General features: G+C 45.5%; 1 protein-coding gene across 2 annotated transcripts in view; it reads left to right on the top strand.

Moving 5' to 3' along the window:
* The window catches only part of XPO6 (exportin 6), a 55,752-nt gene extending 43,696 nt beyond the window's left edge, over positions 1 to 12,056 (top strand). For both annotated transcript variants that reach the window (XM_085862924.1, XM_085862925.1), the window contains exons 19-26: positions 1,255 to 1,426; positions 1,811 to 1,966; positions 2,605 to 2,719; positions 6,537 to 6,708; positions 6,834 to 7,004; positions 9,917 to 10,015; positions 10,207 to 10,437; positions 11,338 to 12,056. In XM_085862924.1, the coding sequence (XP_085719050.1) occupies positions 1,255 to 1,426; positions 1,811 to 1,966; positions 2,605 to 2,719; positions 6,537 to 6,708; positions 6,834 to 7,004; positions 9,917 to 10,015; positions 10,207 to 10,437; positions 11,338 to 11,439 (1,218 nt within the window). In that variant the 3' untranslated portion in view covers positions 11,440 to 12,056. The remainder of the gene's footprint in view (positions 1 to 1,254; positions 1,427 to 1,810; positions 1,967 to 2,604; positions 2,720 to 6,536; positions 6,709 to 6,833; positions 7,005 to 9,916; positions 10,016 to 10,206; positions 10,438 to 11,337) is intronic.
* The last annotated feature ends 5,256 nt before the right edge of the window (positions 12,057 to 17,312 follow it).

Genomic DNA, 17,312 nt, shown 5'->3' on the forward strand with positions numbered 1-17,312 from the left:
ATCATGAACCTTGGATTTGAATCTGTACACCAAACAGAATGGGTATATCAACCCAATGATGACGTTTTTGGAGGACTGCGTGTAAGCCTTCCTGGAAGCCAATTCCGTGCCAAATGGAGAATCTTTAATGTGATTATAAACGCTGCCCGTTTCCACCCAAATATTCCCAAGTGCAAGGAGATGGATTTTGCCAGCAGGATACAGCAATTCACAGTGACATCTTTGTCTGACATTACACTTTGTGACCAGTGTTTTTGGCAGCGACACTTTCTATTTGGGATCGACAACCACTCTTTGCGGAGGAAGGGATTAATATAACTCGCAGAGTAGCTGCCCGATGGTTGATCGTGTTCCAAGCGTGCAACACGTTCTTCCGAGACGTCCATTTATTTGGGTGGTGTATGAACAACAGACCGCTGCCTCGATCGCTCCCGAAAATAATAAAAATCCAGGTTGCGTATGCGAAGCGATAACATGCGTACTGCTTGTGTGCATATGTAATACATCGTGGTGAGATAGCTCGGATAATTCCAACTGTACCCACCCTCCCCCCCCCCCCCCCCAAAGGAAGAAAATGCCAAGATGGGGTGAATTGTTTTTTTCAAAACTTGATGGAATCAAACGAAACTTGCACGTGCACCACTTCAGGGTCCCTGAAAGTTTCAGCTTCCTCGGTCAAATCCTCTCTGGAGTAGAAGAAACATACATACATACATACATACATACATACATACATACATACATACATACATACATACTTTCCCTCCATGATGCAGAGATTTGTGGTTCGCTTGAAATGACTTATCTGCCAAACTACCACATTTTGGAGACGTGTTTGTCCTGATGCTCCCCCAGGCAAGGGCACATGCAATGCAATTGATCCATGCACTTGGGTTGTATGTGCAGAAGTCTTTCCCAGAGAGTGCTTGGATTGTACCCAGAGAGTACCCGCCATTGTGCCTGGATTCGCCAAATTGTAACAATTGAGGCCGAGTTGTGTTGACCGCTACATCATGTGCTGCTTGCTGTTTTTTTTTTTGGGCTTAAACGGTCGCTGTGCATTGGAACGAAAATCAAACACTTTGCCACTTTCAGTGCAAACTGCAACTTTTAAATAAATAATATAATTGTGTACCTTCGGAGTTCCGAGGTGCAGTCGTGATGCGAATGTCACTGCATGCTGGCGATTTTTCTGTAAAGTACTTCCGCATTATTTTTCTTTTGTTAATTTGCCCTTCATCATGCCATGATCAGGTCCAGGTACTTGTTTTCCGCTCTCTGTCAAACTCCTTACTGCTGCCATGGCCTGGCGTTCCTGACGGTGAGCAACAGTGGGACTCTCGCTCACGCAACTATGATGCCTTAGCGTGTACTCTTACATCTAGCTACCGGACCCTGCGTGAATGTACCACCCAACTTGACCAAGGTACGCACACATATCACGATTTATGACCATTTATGAAAGGTTCCACCACACTTTAATTGTAATCCCTTATTTGATGGATAAATATGGCTTGGTTCCATTTTATTTTTTGGGGTGTGCAGGGGGACGGGGGGGTCTCACCTGCTCTCGGGCAGCATCCATGGTCGCCATATTGCTTGTTATATTTACTTTTAACTGCATTGATTTAGATTTGTAATGGAGTCGTAACATGTTGCGTTCTCACAAGTCGTGATATTTTATCCGATGCTGTTGCTGTTCCTCGAGCCCAGGAGCTGCACCTCACCACGGAGTACACTTGGCTGTCTGTGATTTTGGCAATTGCTTGGGTTATAGCAGGGATGTTTCTCAATCCCCCACCCTGAGCAGCCAAGCCGGCCGTGCTTCGGACGCTGGCCTTGCTTCGAGACCTGGTGGAGAGTGTGACCAGCGAAGCTCAACGGCCAAAGCAGATCTGTTATCATGCCATTGAAGGAGTGGTCCACACCACGCTTATGCTCCTCCCAGCCTTCATCACCCAACCTGGTGTGCCTTGCGTATTTTTGTGGTCTGTGCTGTGCCTTTGTGGTCTCTCTTTTTGGGTTGGACATGCATTGGTCAACAGCACTTTCAATCCTCTAAATGAGGGTTATTGTTGAACAATAATGATTTCAAAATGTCTAAATTTATCTGCCTCTTTTTATTACCTCCACCACCAAAGGTGAAGGAGGTGGTTTTCACCCCTTTCTGTCTTTGCTTGCTTGCTTGTTTGTTTGTCTGCTTGTGTGTTGGATATCTCAAAAAGTTGTGGATGAATTCAGATTAAATCTTGTGGACAGGTTGGGTGTAGCAAGGACGAACTGATTGGGTTTTGGTGAAAATCCGAATCTGGATCTGGATACGAGAATTATTTATATTTTTTAAAGTGATTCTTCATTGAGAGATCTAATGGGGCCAGAAACGATGTAGTATTGTATGGCATGATATTTTTAAAAATGTAATGGGCCTGATATGTTCTCATGGATCAGGCATTGCGTGGCAGAGGTATGTGCTCTACTGAGTGCCCTTCTAGTTTTCGAATGTGTTTGTTTATTTAATTTTATTGTCGGAGAAAAAGGTTTAACGAACCAGATTGTCCTCCGTGGTCAAATCTTCCAATTTTGGCAGCCATCTCTGTGTTTCAGATATCATGGACGAGGTCCTTGCCTTCTTTCTCACACTCTTCCAAAGCCTCAAAGTGCAAATGGGAGCTCCTTTCACGGAACAAATGCTTCAGACGTTCTTAAGCATGTTCACCAGGTGAGGCGTTGTGTTCCTTGACCACAGATTTTATTTTATTTCTATCATAACAGAGTGATGCTCATGTACTTTAATTTTAATGTCGTAAGTGTAAGGTGGTGACCTCTTGGTTTAAAATGCAAGAGTAACATCCTGCTGCTTCTGGGTTAAAATCCAGCTGAACATGGCAATATTTAACAGGGTTAGATCTTCAGTTGTTTTTTTTGTTTTTTTCTCACTGGCAAGCTCGATCGTTGAGAGAAAAACCTCAGTGGTCCTCAGAAAAATGTTTCTGTGAATACAAGTAAATGTATTGTTGTGGTTCGAGGTTCGACGCAAGAGCGGGTTGCTAATCAACCACGAGCGCCAATTGGTACCGCCAATCCTGGCAGGGTTTTCACGACTTAGTGCGTTACCTTTCGTTTGGGCAACTGCTCAAAGGGGGTTTCGTACACTCGGATTACTGCCAAGCGATACAGTGAGTGTACGCCGGCGAACGAGCAAATCACGTGGGGGTAGAACTTCCCAGCTAATGCTACGTGTGGACTCCACTGGACCAATGGAGGAAAAGACTTTACCAACTGGGTACATTTATAATACTAACAGTTTATTTCAGCAAGGGCGAGGAAAGGTATGTGTACAATAAGCAATGGGTTTAATACAAAATATCCATACAGCAGGGAAACGAGGATTGGTGAGGTGCGGCAAAATAAGTAGTTATCCACAAAAGATGACTCGCTGCAGCGCTCAACCGATCTAATACTTGCACGGTCTTATCTATGCGAACATTACAGGCGCCAATTGGTACCGCCAATCCTGGCAGGGTTTTCACGACTTAGTGCGTTACCTTTCCTTTGGGCGACTGCTCAAAGGGGGTTTCGTACACTCGGATTACTGCCAAGCGATACAGTGAGTGTACGCCGGCGAACGAGCAAATCACGTGGGGGTAGTACTTCCCAGCTAATGCTACGTGTGGACTCCACTGGACCAATGGAGGAAAAGACTTTACCAACTGGGTACATTTATAATACTAACAGTTTATTTCAGCAAGGGCGAGGAAAGGTATGTGTACAATAAGCAATGGGTTTAATACAAAATATCCATACAGCAGGGAAACGAGGATTGGTGAGGTGCGGCAAAATAAGTAGTTATCCACAAAAGATGACTCGCTGCAGCGCTCAACCGATCTAATACTTGCACGGTCTTATCTATGCGAACATTACAGGCACCATCAGAAACGCTCCTGAGGAGAGATAAGAGAGAGTACGAGGTGTTTACAAGGTTGGCGTACCTGCGCAAACCCAGTCGCTGAGGAGGGGTAAAGAGGAGGAAAACTGAGGGTGTCTAAGGTGTGTGGTTGAAGGAGGTGCAAAATGAGGGTGCGGTGATGTGCAGACAGGAAACTGTAAAAGCTGCGGAACAGTGGGCCCGTGTAATCGCTGATGCTCTCTTTATTGAATATGCTTCTGCAGACGAGATGAACAGGAAAGAAGAACATGTGAGAATATGGGCTTCATGATGTGTGAGGAAGTCTGTAAATGTTACTGCGAATGCTCTAATAACTGCGCTTGGCCTGGTGCCTGGTTCTCTCACTTGTCCAGCTCCTCTCCGTTCCACCGCTCTGCCAAGCTCTGTCTGTAGAGCCACAAACCAAGAACCGACCAAAAATGCCCGTCTGTGTGGAACGCATGTGTTTTATAATCCCCTGGCGAGGGAGGAGTTTCGTATCTGATCAAACTGGTCGATAGGTAGTTCTCAGTGCCCCCATTGGCATACGGACAATTACCATGGCGCTGGTCCTGATCATGCGAGGGTACGGCCATGAAAATGGCCCCATTAGGCTCTGGGCTGTGCTACACAGCTGAGCTCTGTAATTAACATTGGACTTGGGTGTTTGGTCACGCTCTCCGTGTGCGAACGTGCGCCACACACCAAATGGGGGCCGTAATTTAACGGCATGCTTGGGCTACCGACATGATGGTGAATGGAGTCGGCGCACACTGGCACTCCAAGTGGGGTGTCTGCACATCCAGATTCCAGCATCGGCAATGGCATGCCGTGCTGTCCCGTTCCATGGCAGTCCCAAAAGGGAGTGGCTGTCATTGGTGGTAACCGTGGTTGAGGCTATGGTAGTGTCAACATAGCGGTGAGTTCTGGCATGGTGGTTCCTGTTTGTGGTTGTGGTTGTGATAGTTTGCGGTGGCTGTTTGTTATGGTTGTTGGTTACGTTGAAGGCCTCAATGACGACTGACTGTAGGTGAGCTTGGATGACAGTTAGATGGTGTGGTGGTCAAAACAAAGGAGTCGTGATGGTATATGAAATGGTGAAGGTCATGGTGAAATGCCCATTGAGTTAAGGGGCGCGGTTCGAATGGCTTTGGCTCGTGTCTGCTATTTGAAGTGCTTGTATGCACGTATGAAGGAAAGGCTCGTGTGCAGAGTTATGGTGGGAAAAGGAGGAGAAAAGCCTGCCTAATCCCACACAACTCGTATGACATGTAAATCCATTACACATAAAGGAAGGGCTATATAAAATGAATAATGATTAAATAACTCTCTCAGGAATCGCTCTATGTTGTGTGCCATTGCCTTGGGGAGTGATGGTTATGCAGAACAGTCACAATATTACGTTTGTAAAGGGATGGGTGGTAGATATAATTTCAGAACAGTTAGATATGTTTCGGTTAGTCTTGCCAATCTCGATGTATCAAGTCGGGAAATGGTAAGTTAAGGATTGTCCTGTTTAAATGTGCATCATACAAGGGGTGATGTCTTGTCAATAACGAGACAGGGTTTAAGCCGAAGAAATTGTGCATGAATCCTTCTGTGACCTCACCGAGGTCGGCTGCTGAGTGTGGCCATGTGAAAGAGAGTGGTGGGGAGCATCCAGTGAATGAGGGGAGGGGTTTTCAGGCTCTCGGTGTTTTGCGTGCTCTTGGGAGAGTTGGTTCGCCCTCAGAGGAGAGGGACATTTTTGGTGCTCCTGAGAGGAACGGATTGCCTGCTTTTGTTCCTGCTACATCCTGTTCGTCATCCTGTTCGTCATCCTGCCTCATTGCTTTCTCGCCCGTTTCATTGCTCCTGCTCATGTGCGTGTTTGTCGCATGCCTCGTCTGCTCGCCTTTTTGTCGTTCCTGCTTCGTCGTGCCTGCTTCGACGTCTTCAGAGATGAGGCCTCACCCGCTTTTTCGTTTCCCTCCCCACCCGTGCTCGGATCTGGTGTGTGGCACGAGATAAAATATCGTTATGGTTCATCACGGGATTAACGCTTCCTGCCGTAGCGTGGTCGATATTAATTACCCATTGATGCTACAATATTGTTCGGTTTGGTCTTTTGTTTGCATTTCCAAGGCAACACTGCTCCCTTGTCTGTCCCTGGCTATATCTTTTTTTAATGGATGTCCGGACGAGCCACTTGGGATTTTCTTGTCTTTGGGTGTTATCACTGTGCTCTGGTTGGTGGACTCATACTCAGATCGATCCCTGTTAAAGATGTGGATTCTAATCTTCTGGAAACTGAGCCTGTCTCTTACCATGTCATTGTTGTGGTGTCTGTGAAAACCCAGACCTTCAGGTGGGTTTGTGAGGATGAGGGGGGGGGAGATAGTTCAACCTTAATGCTTGATATGATGGAAATGTGGTGCAAATCCACACTTTAGGATTGACTCTTAATGTCCTCACGGCTTCTTGGGAAGGACCCCAAAAGGTTCCTGAGATAGCAGTGCCCCTCCACCTCCCAGAATTATCCTCCGAAGAAAGAAAATAATAGAAGACACCCATCAACTATATTCTGAGCACTCGACTCTAATTATATTTTTTATATATTTTCAATCTGCAGGCAGCAATTGGCAGAGAGTGTGGAATTAGAAGGTGGTGCAGGTGAGCAGGTGGTCGTGAGATTGCTGAAGATCCTGCAGGTGGTGGTACAAGAACCTGGTGCTGCATTCCGCTCCTTCCTGCCCAGCATCCTCACCCTGTGCCTCGAACAGCTTTACCCCCTCGTTTCACCCGTAAGCAAGCCTTTGGTTTGTGTGACCATGACAGCATGGCCTACGTTTTGAGGCAACCCTTGCAGTTTTGTGGATAAACTATATTGACCCCCACTGAATCCATTTATCATTAAAATCCCTTCCAGCATCCATCACCTTCCATCAAGGTGGAACTTTACGAGTTGCTGTATCTGGTGCTTCAGCACAACTGGCGCCACTTCTTCCGTGCAACGGTGCTTGCCAAGGTGGGCCGTTGCCGCACCGATACGGCCGAGGAAGTTGTGGAGCATCAGTCACACTTTGTGGCCATAATGCAGGTGGTTTGTTGTTATTTATTTATTTATTTATTTATTACTGTCGTGGAGTTCTGTTACTAGAAACACGTCTTGTTGCAATGAATTTCTTTAACGAATGGTATTTTTTCGTGTTTAATAAGGTTTTGTTTACTGTAAAGTAATCACTTTTTGCATTGATATAACTTTCGTGCTTTTCACGGTCAAGGACTTTCAGCGAAAGTTGAGTCGCATGAATAAATATTCCTTGTTGTATCCGTGAAACGGTAGACCAGTCCATGCTCCACCGATTTCAACCGCTGGTCGCGCAATTTTGGTTCTCGTCTCATTGGCGTATTCGCCATGCTTTCTGTTTTGAAAACCAACAACGGTTTTGGCAACTTTGTTTACAAGTGCTTTGCATGGTCCCTATCTGCTTCCTCTAATGCATCACAGTTGAGGGAAATTGGCGGTTTGGTAATCGTTTATTTCCACGCACACGTGGTGAGATTGAGTGAATCTCTTGACAAAATGATTGAGAACGATTCGAATAAAAACTTCACATTTGCATAACACTGCCTTATTTGAATATAATGGATTTAAATACAATTTAAATATGTGATGTGATGATGAATGTGAATGGAAGGAGAGCGAGAGACTCTCCGAGGAAAACGTGGGATGTGTTGCTGAGATGATTTTGGATTTTGAGGGCTAGCAAGGGATCGTACACCCTGGAAAGCAATCATTAGGTGAACCACGGCTTGCACATGCAACCATGGGAACGGCTGTAAAACAATGATGATGATGATTTGCTCAAAGTATGACCCCTTATCTGTGACTTGCTACAGGTATCATGTAAAGCTGTACTAACCTGTTCCATGGTCGGGTTGTCGGCGACTAAACCGTCTCTCCCACCAGGTTTTTGGTGAGGAGGGTGTTTGGATAAGGACACCCAGCAGGATTAAAAACAAAACCTCTTAAAGGGCAGGAGGAGCTCCTTGTGAGCCAATGGCCATCCATATCTCGTGCCCAACTGTGTCTGCGGACGTCCTCCTGCAGTTGGGTTACTTCTTATTAGGAGGTTGGTGGCAGGATTTGCACTCCGGCCACCGTAAAACCCTTCATAAAACAAATAAATCTGAAAACCCACTCCGTGGGAGTCCCTCCTATGCAGCTGCCCTTAGCATGGCAGCTCACCGGATGATGGGATTGGGGCAAAGCCTTTGGTACCCCCAATCTTTGATGATAGGAGGGAAACCACGCGGTAACATTCCCGGGTCAGATTGTGGGAGAGTGTGTCGGTGGTGGTGCTGAGGTGTCGTCCACCAGATGGCGGTCTCCTTGGGTTAAACTGAGGCGGTTACTTCCGGTGGGTGCCTGGAATGTCCTTTCCCGAAGAGAAGATGATCACCTGTCTCTGTTATCACCTGAGCTCAAGTGCTTGGACACCAGTATTGCAGCACTCTCTGAGGTTTGGAGACCGGATTGCGGTGAGATCATGGTGGGTGGTTACACCAACTATTGGTCTGGTCGCTCTGATGGTTACCATACCCAAGGAGTTGCTGTAGCTGCGTCCAATAAGCTGACTCCAATGATAATTGAGGTAACACCAGTCAACGAGTGTATTATGGGACTAAGGATTCGTCACTCCTTCAGTGTCATTTCCCTGGTCTCTGTTTCTGCTCCGACTGAGGCGAGTGATCTCACCGTGAAGGATGCATTCTATGCCACGCTCGAGTCTGTGGTTGATCAGTGCCCCAGGCGAGATACACTTCTAGTCTTGGGGGATGTCAATGCATCGACTGGAACTGATAGGGACGGTTATGAGACGTGTGTTGGTCCCCATTGGTCTGGAACTGTGAACCAGAAGAGCACTAATTTCCTTGACTTTGCAAGAAATCATGGACTTAGGGTTGCCGGCTCATAGTTTCAGCACCCAATGCTGATTATGTGGCAAAGGAGAATTGTCCATGTGCTCATTGATTGTTGCTGGAGGATGATCCAGGACTGCAGGGTCCACCAAAGTGCTCAGTTCCTCAATACTGACCACAGGCTTGTTATAGCAACTCTGAAGTTGTAGCTTAAATCCAGGAGAATGATATTGGAGAATGAATTTCATTCGCCTGTGTGCAACAGGAGATGTGGTTGTGTTGGTGTTTCGTGTGTCAGTCCAGCTGTAATTTTTATTTTTATTTTTTGCCATTTGAGCTTTTTTCATCGAATTTTCAACAAACATTTATTATGAGAATATTGAGAACACTAATTGTATTAATAATAATAATAATAATAATAATAATAATAATAATAATAATAATGTATTTATAATATATTGGCTTCTTTTTTTTCGTCAAGTTTAGTGTGAGTGCAAAGCGGACGGTCTTCGTTCTTTGCGATACAATCTCGTTAATGGGTTGCGTTCCGTTGGGATGCAATGGTTTTATTTGTCAGGTCATCATCCTGTTCTTTGCTGTGCCAGGCTTATAATTGCTGATGCTTATTGGGTGTGACATCCAGTGGATGAATCATGTTCTTGAACACAATTTTGGTTTCTTATTATGCCACGTTTGATGCGTGAAACAACTTTGAAAGAAAAACTGCAAAGGATCATTCCCATGATGCAATGGGTACTTTTCAGTTGTCAATTTCAACTCCACGAGTGAATTAGACAATTGTGGAATTAAATCAAGAATACAGTGGCAGAAACCTCACAATTTTATTATGGCTGTTTCGTTAAGCACTGCTGTGACCAAATGGGTACTGCAGGTGAAACGGTACAAGGACCACTGTTTATCTTGGGTTGGAGGGTGGATGTGGATAGTCTTTAGGAGAACCAGTTAGAGACGTGTATTAATCATTTCAAAGCATCTTTGGTGATTTGTACAAGTCCAGAGAGAATCGAGTAATTGTTCACGTCCACCAACTGTCACATTGGCCAATTCACGATGCCGTATGTGCAGGCCTACGGACAGTCGTTCCTGCAAATGGACATCCACATATTCAAGCAGAACTTGGCCTACTTGGAGAGCCTCAACTCGAAGCACAAGCTTTACGAAAAGGTTATTTCCAGCCTCCCACACCACATTTCAATCAAGCTGACCATCTCTTTGCTCTTTTCGTTACCGGTCAATTTAATCATTTTTTGGCATTTCTGCGATTTGGAACTCGCTTGTTCACGAAGCATTCTCATCAGTGAAGCTCTTCGCTGGTAGGTGAAGCATTATTCCAAACATGTGCCCTGTTTTGGCAGGATCTGTTCCGACGCACAATGATGGCACAGTTCCTGCAGGTGTTGCTGCAGGCCTTGGCCCTGCGATCGCACGACATCCTCCAGGACGACATCACCACCACAATCTACAGCATGGCCATTGTGGACTTCAACACCTTCTACGGGGCTTTCCTGCCCAACTTCCTTCACTCCTGCGACGGACTCGATTCACAACAGAAGGACTTGCTCGCACGATCCTTCAAGATGGACCAGGTGGGTGGTTTTTTTTTGTGACTGCAAGACTTGTGTGGTAACTTTGAAATTGACTGCCATGTCTGCGGGAAAGCGGAGCAGAGTCCTCCTCTCCATTGAAAGTGTAATAAACTTGGGGAGTTTGTGAGCTCGAAACACATTTTGATCGTTATTGCTTGAAGGCTTTTAAATTGGATTTAAATCCAGGTGTCTTTGTCATTGTTGTTTTTTTAAAGTTATTATTATTATTATTATTATTATTATTATTATTATTATTATTTTGGCTTGGTTATTAGAGTCGTGGGTAAGGCTCTTTAAAATAAATGAAAATGGCAATTTTTTTTTTCTGTGTTTATTCATTGCCAGCAGAGGGCACTCTTCCATCCTTTTGGCACTCCTCCATCATTTGCAGAGGCTGTTGAGAAGGCTGGATGACTTGCATCCACAATTTGAATCGGTCTTATTAGGCCAGTGCAACGACCTAATATATTTGGCTTACCATGATCGTTTGGCAATCATAAACATGAATGGAAAGTGGTGAAGTCTTTATACCCTGTCCCCTTATCTGCACCCCCACCACAAACTACTTTTATTTCATTATTTTAATTTTTTTTCTCTGAGCCCCCCTTCCCCCCCCCCTTCTTTTTTTTTCTTTTCTTTCGCATCTTGCTTTACTTCATCTGAGTTTCCTTTAGGTTATTAGAGTAGTGGGTAAGACTGCTTAGGCCTCTGCTTTAAGCATGCATAAAATGTCGACCATTTTCAATGGCACGTGAATTGTCCATGTAGGCCAAAAGGTTGTTGACTGGTTTGTCTCATTTTGATATCATTCTGAATAATTTTGTTTTTGTGTTTGTTTTTTTTTATTTCAACCCCCCGCTCCATCCACGGCGTCCCATTGTTCCTTTCCGACTGGTGCAGGATTTGCCGTCGTTTGTGCAAAACGTGCACCATTTTGTGAACGACCTGCGGTACTACAGACTCTGCAACAGCAGCCTGCCGGCTGGCACAATCAAGTTTTAACTTTTCTCCTGCACACGAATCGAGTTTTCACCCCGTAATGCGACGGCCTGCCACGGCGCGAACACCACGGTCCTCTCGACGTCCACCATTCATTCGCCTCAGAGGGTCACACGGAAAAGCGTTTACTATTCGGTGTTGCAACGTTTGTTGTGAATTTGTTATCATTTTTCCAAGGAGCTATTGTCATGCGATCATGTTCGACGGACAAGTCATGGCTCGATGGCGTCTTTCCGGAACTGCCTGTAGCTTCTTCTTCTTCTTCTTCTTCTTCTTCTTCTTCTTCCCAAAAGGTTTGCCTTATAAACCTCGCAACAGTCAAAAGGACTCGTTTGCTGCTTCAGTGTTTGAATTTATTTTTCCTCCATCGGTCTCATCACGTGCCAGCCTATGTCCACATCCCAGGGGGGGGGGGAGGGCTCCATTTGTGAATGACCATTTGAGTGTCGACGAAGTTGCTGTTTGTTTTCATCTTTGTATCGTTTACTTGTGAAACCGTCTCGACTGAAGTGACATTCCAGTTTGATGATTATTCTGCATGATTCAGGTCGACCGACATGCCTCCAGATCTTTTGATGATTTCTGTATATTTATATTTAAAAATAAATAAATAAATATTTTGGCCCTTTTTTTATTTTTAAATGTAAGGGCCGAGTGCAAAATGGGCTTCGGCGAAGAACGTTGTGAAAGACGGATTATTTGTGGGTTGAGAGCGAGAGGTCGTGTTGCACATCTGTGCTTTGCCGACATCGTCTTGCAGGTGTGTTGTGTCGGTCCTTCTGGAATTTCATTTCCGAGTAAACTTATCTTGCGTGAGCGCGTGTGCTGCTCGCCATGTTTGGAATGACACGCTGCGATACTTTCATTATCACTCTGTCCCCCTCTTCCCCAACCCCCTCAAAGTTTCTCACGAAAACCACGATAGTTCATTACGGCCTTTACATCTGAAGATTGCTTTCAGTATGCCAAAGTGAGATCGTTTGATCACGTGACCATTTGTCCCGACGACTTCCTTGGTGATCGGTGATTGTGCTGAAATATCCCAATCTTATTCCTGTGACTCTCTTTCCACCTCTGTACGGGTTTCCTCTCCTGTGAAGTGCCATAAACTCTCTGAGTGATGGCAATATATACGTTTAAATTGGTGTATGTTAGCAATTTGTGTTGTTTTCCTGTTGGTCGTCACTGTGTTTCCACTCCATGCAACACGCCTCGTAAGTGCGACTGTTCCAACAGACCGAGATCGAAGGTGGACGAGGATGCTCTGTTAACGGTTTTTAAAAAGGAGACAAAGGAATTAAAGGTGTGATTTAATGCCCAAAGGTATTTGTAAGTTTGTTTGATCTCGACAGGGCAAGGTGTGGCCTGCGGGGATTCCCATTCCCATCCATGCTTATTGTTATCTTGTTACCTTGAGGGTTTGTGTGTGCGCACCCGATTCCACCATCTCCACTTGTGTTCACTGTGATGTTTGTTTAATGTTTTTTTTGTTTGTTTGTTTGTTTTTTTCCTAGATTATTTCTGCATTTTGTTGTATGAATGATGTCTGGTGCACTTTACCAAAAACAGACTGCTGTTCGAAATGTCCTCAACTCATGATTCTGAGAGGTTTGTGCTGGTACAGTATTTACATCTGGCTGGGACTGCTGGCCATTGGTTCTGAGATCTTGTGATGCGACGGACTGTTTGAACATTTTGTTTTGTTTTAATTAACGAGTATTCATTCTTGTTCTAACCATTGAACGCTGGGCATTTACGTGTTAAACCGCTCCATGTGTGAAATCGACTCTTACCTGTGCCCCCCCCCCCCCATTTTTGCATCGTTATTTTTTTGGGCGAACGTGGAATTTATCGAATTAATTTTGTACCTTTTCTATTTTTATTTAAGGCCCACCATTGCATAATTCTCGACAATTCTTTGCGCTCCTGAGCGTCGTGTTTCTCTCTGAGCCATGACCCTCCAGATGTGGTGCATCAATTGAACTGTTTATTTTTTCTCAACGTTTCATTCATGTGTTGATTAAATGCAAGTCACTATTTGGGTTATGGGTCCACGGTTGGGGTGGTGATGGTTACAGTTAGGGTGGTGATGGTTACGGTTGGGGTGGCGATGGCCGGATCCCACGGTCGGGGTGGCGATGGCCGGATCCCACGGTCGGGGTGGCGATGGCCGGATCCCACGGTCGGGGTGGCGATGGCCGTGATCGTGACAGATAATTTTGTTTTCCGTCGTTTTGCATGAGACCGTCCACCCTGCTCGAGTTGTTGTCCAGTGGTCCCAAATTGTCCTTTTTTGTGAAATTGAAGGAACTCCGTCAAACACTACATTTCCATATTTGTCGAAATATTTTGATTCAGACCAAGGAAATTCGTTTGACTTTGACCAGGAGCGTACAGTCACAACCCACGTTTTTCTATTTCAATAATTGTTTCTCGACATGGACACAGGGTGGGGAGGGGGAAGTGGTGTCTGGGTGTAGGATTCAGGGAGGGTTTGGTTTGGGGTGGGGTTTGGGTCGAGTGTGTGAGTGACCATGGATGGGTCGATGTGGAGGAGTGTTGATTTAACCCTTTGTTTGTTTTTTGTGGTCCCCTTTGGCCATTGGGGTTGTTTGTTGATCATACCCCGGTGCCGAATCTTGTTTTTATTTTTTCCTCACGTGCTGCGCAAACATGAAATGTATTAAATACACCTGTTTTGGTGTGCAAACCTCAACATCAGCTTTGTCTTTTTGGTCCCCCCCCCCACACCCCCGAACCTTGCATTGTCTTGTTTATCGCGGACATCGATAAGTCAAGGCCATTGACTGGATCATTGTTGTGTTGATACAGCACAGACACGGTGGGCCAAATGTCCTCCAGCCTCTCTTTCTTGCATTTAAAATGTCTGGTTTGGTCGATGTGTCCTTTCATGTCGGACAAGTAAAACGGCCGCTCTTGCGACAAACCAAAAGGAAAATAACCCTTCGAGACCGACATCCATTTTAGATTCTCATTCGCAATGTGTGACCTCACGCACGGCCGTGAGTGCAACACTTGTATGACGTCATGTACATGACTGCAGTCCTGTTTTGTTGATTCTCTTTATGGAAACCTGATTCTCACATTTGTTGGACAAATGTCACCTTTTTGTATTGGTGTCCCGTCACAGGTGTACGCACCTGTCGCTTGGCTTGTTTTGAAAAGACCGCACGTGACATTTCCGTCGAGGAATAAATCCGATTAAACATGCCCAATCGATTTTATTCGTTTTGTGCACAGCACATGCTTCAAGGGTCATATCCCTCGAGAAAAAGAAAAAAAAAGTTGACCTTTTAACCTGTTAAATGCAGAGGGTTTAAATTTTTTTTAAAAAGGGTCCAAACTCTGCAGGTAATGGCCACTGACGTCAAACCTCTCGAACAAACTTCCTTCAGCATTAATTGGAGCAAGAAAGGAGATGAATGACTTCCTGGCAAACATTTGTACATCAATGGTGGGTGTCAGGATTGCAGATTTATTTATTTTTCTTCCTGACTTAATAATTTAATTTTCTGATCTCCCATGTACTGCTTGTACTGACTTGCCATCACAGCTCGATTTTTTTTTGAACGTGTGGAAGGACCAGTGTGTCAACTTGCTGATCGATGAGCTGGTTTGAAGGTGTAAATGTGATCAGGTGTCGGATTTGAGTTGATGGAGTTGGTCCCCCAACGATCCAAGATGTGATTAACGACCCTTCCCTTCATGTAAGTTGAGACTCAGGATAACAATACTAACTATCGGTTACATTAAACTTGGCATACCCTTGTGATGTAGTTTGGTGAGCTGAAGGTTTAACCCCTGCAACTTGTCCACACTGTTTTCTTTCTGAGGCAGCACATGCGAGCTGTGCTCAGAACGTTCACGCTGTGGGGCTGTGACGTAATCTATCGGAATGGCCACGTGGTCATTGTTTCGTCGTCGTAATGATCAGACCATCACGCAGCATCGAAGCAACGGCTTTTATAATTAAATAATCCCAGAAGGGAAATGACAGAGTTCTGGTAATGCCAGATCCTCAAGATCTAGTAGTAACACCCACAACATCCTTTCTCTCCAATGCGCATATTAATCACCTCTGAAATGGACATAACCCCAGAAGAATGAAAACTATAACAAATGAAAAACAAGAAAATTAGCGATAGAAATCAATCATCACAGAGACTTTGAAATGCTCTGGACGTCCAGTGACGCGAGAAGAGCGCCGGGAGTGTGGTGAAGTGCAGTGCGTTGGAGTGTGCTGCTGTGTCTCTAGCGGGAAAAATTCTGGTAGCAAAATGATGTTCGCTTGTTGAAATTCCTCCAGCGGTGTAGCATCGGGCAAAGGAGCTTCATCCATGCTGCGGCGATGCCTACGGTTTGGCCGGTCCACATTCCCCTCTGCAGTGGTGATGACGTAGGAACGTGGTGTTTGGTGTTAAGCCGTAATGACCGCTGGTTCCCAGGTCTTGTTATGCTGTACACGAACGCTGTCCCCCGGTAATAATGGCATTAGCTCTTTAGCACCCTGTCATAGAAATGTTTAGCACGTTGCTGTTGCTGCACCAACAAACGCCAAACATCAACTGGAACTTGTGGTTCCAGAGTCCGGTCACTACACGGCAGTTTATCTCTGAGCCTCATCAGTCGCTGAGCTGGAAAGTATGGAAGACCCGCCAGTGGTGTGTTCCGGTGGGATAGCAACACCAAATGGGTATCGTGGCCGTGGCTTTTCTGAGCCCTTACTTGATAGTCTACTGCACACTCAGATTGTCCCTTAGATTGAGGACATGTGGGGCTGGAGGTCATAACCTTGAACCCCCATTGCTGGGGAAATTTCCTGAGCCCAGGACTGGTAAATGGCATGTTGTCCATAAATAATTCCTTGCGAATGCCATGCCGAGCGAGCACGGACTTCAGAGCTTCAACGACGTGCTTTGCAGTGAGCCCACAGATGTTTATGACCTCAGGATACTTAGAGAAATAGTCCACAATCGGGAGGAAATGCTTTCCAGCGAAGTGGAAAATGTCTGCTCCCGCTTTCTGCCATGGCCCCAGGGAAAGATCATGTGGAAAAAGTGGCTCTTTAATATGAGCTGGTCTGAACTTGGTACACCTTGAACACTTGGCAACCTGGCTGTATATCTGAGTTGATACTTGGCCAAAAGACCACTTGGCGTGCCCTGGCTTTGCATTTCTCTTGCCCAAAATGGCCTTCGTGTATTTGCCGCAGAATGTCAGACCGGTGTGTGGCAGGAATTGCCAAACGCTCACCAACAAAAACCATGTCATTTGCCACGTGCATCTCGTCCCTGAGATGCCAGAAAGGTCTGATTGACATGGGAAGGTTGGTCTGGTGCATTGGCCAGCCATTCAGAATGTAGTCGGCCAGTAATTGTAAGTCGTCATCCGCAGTGGCACCACGCAACAGATCCAGCTTGCTCTGACTGACTTGCAGATTGGTTATTATCTGATGCTCCCTCAACTGCATGTCCTCGAAAATGGTGTCATACATTGGGACGAAGCCGCTCGTTGCCCTTGACAAGGTGTCTGGAATGTACAGCAGCTTCCCAGGAACGTATTTTACAAACGTGTCATAATGCCTGTCGCAGCCAACGTGTGGCCCTTAATGGAGTTCTCTCATCCCATCTTCCTGTCCAGGCTGGAATTCCGAAAGACACTGTTCTGGGCCCTGTTCTTTTTCTGGTTTTCGTCAATGATCTCTCTGACTCTGGAAAATCCTCTCTCTCTCTGATTTGTCATCCACCAGATCAGCAAGCAGCAGCCTCTTCACTCTCTGCAGATCTGGATAAAATCACAAACTGGTCCAACGCGTGGAACATGTCTTTCATCCCTGACAAATCTCACACTCATTT

Source organism: Eptatretus burgeri, chromosome 17 (assembly GCF_056783735.1).
Source record: "Eptatretus burgeri isolate ZD-2024b chromosome 17, Ebu_testis_v1, whole genome shotgun sequence".
NCBI lineage: Eukaryota > Metazoa > Chordata > Myxini > Myxiniformes > Myxinidae > Eptatretus > Eptatretus burgeri.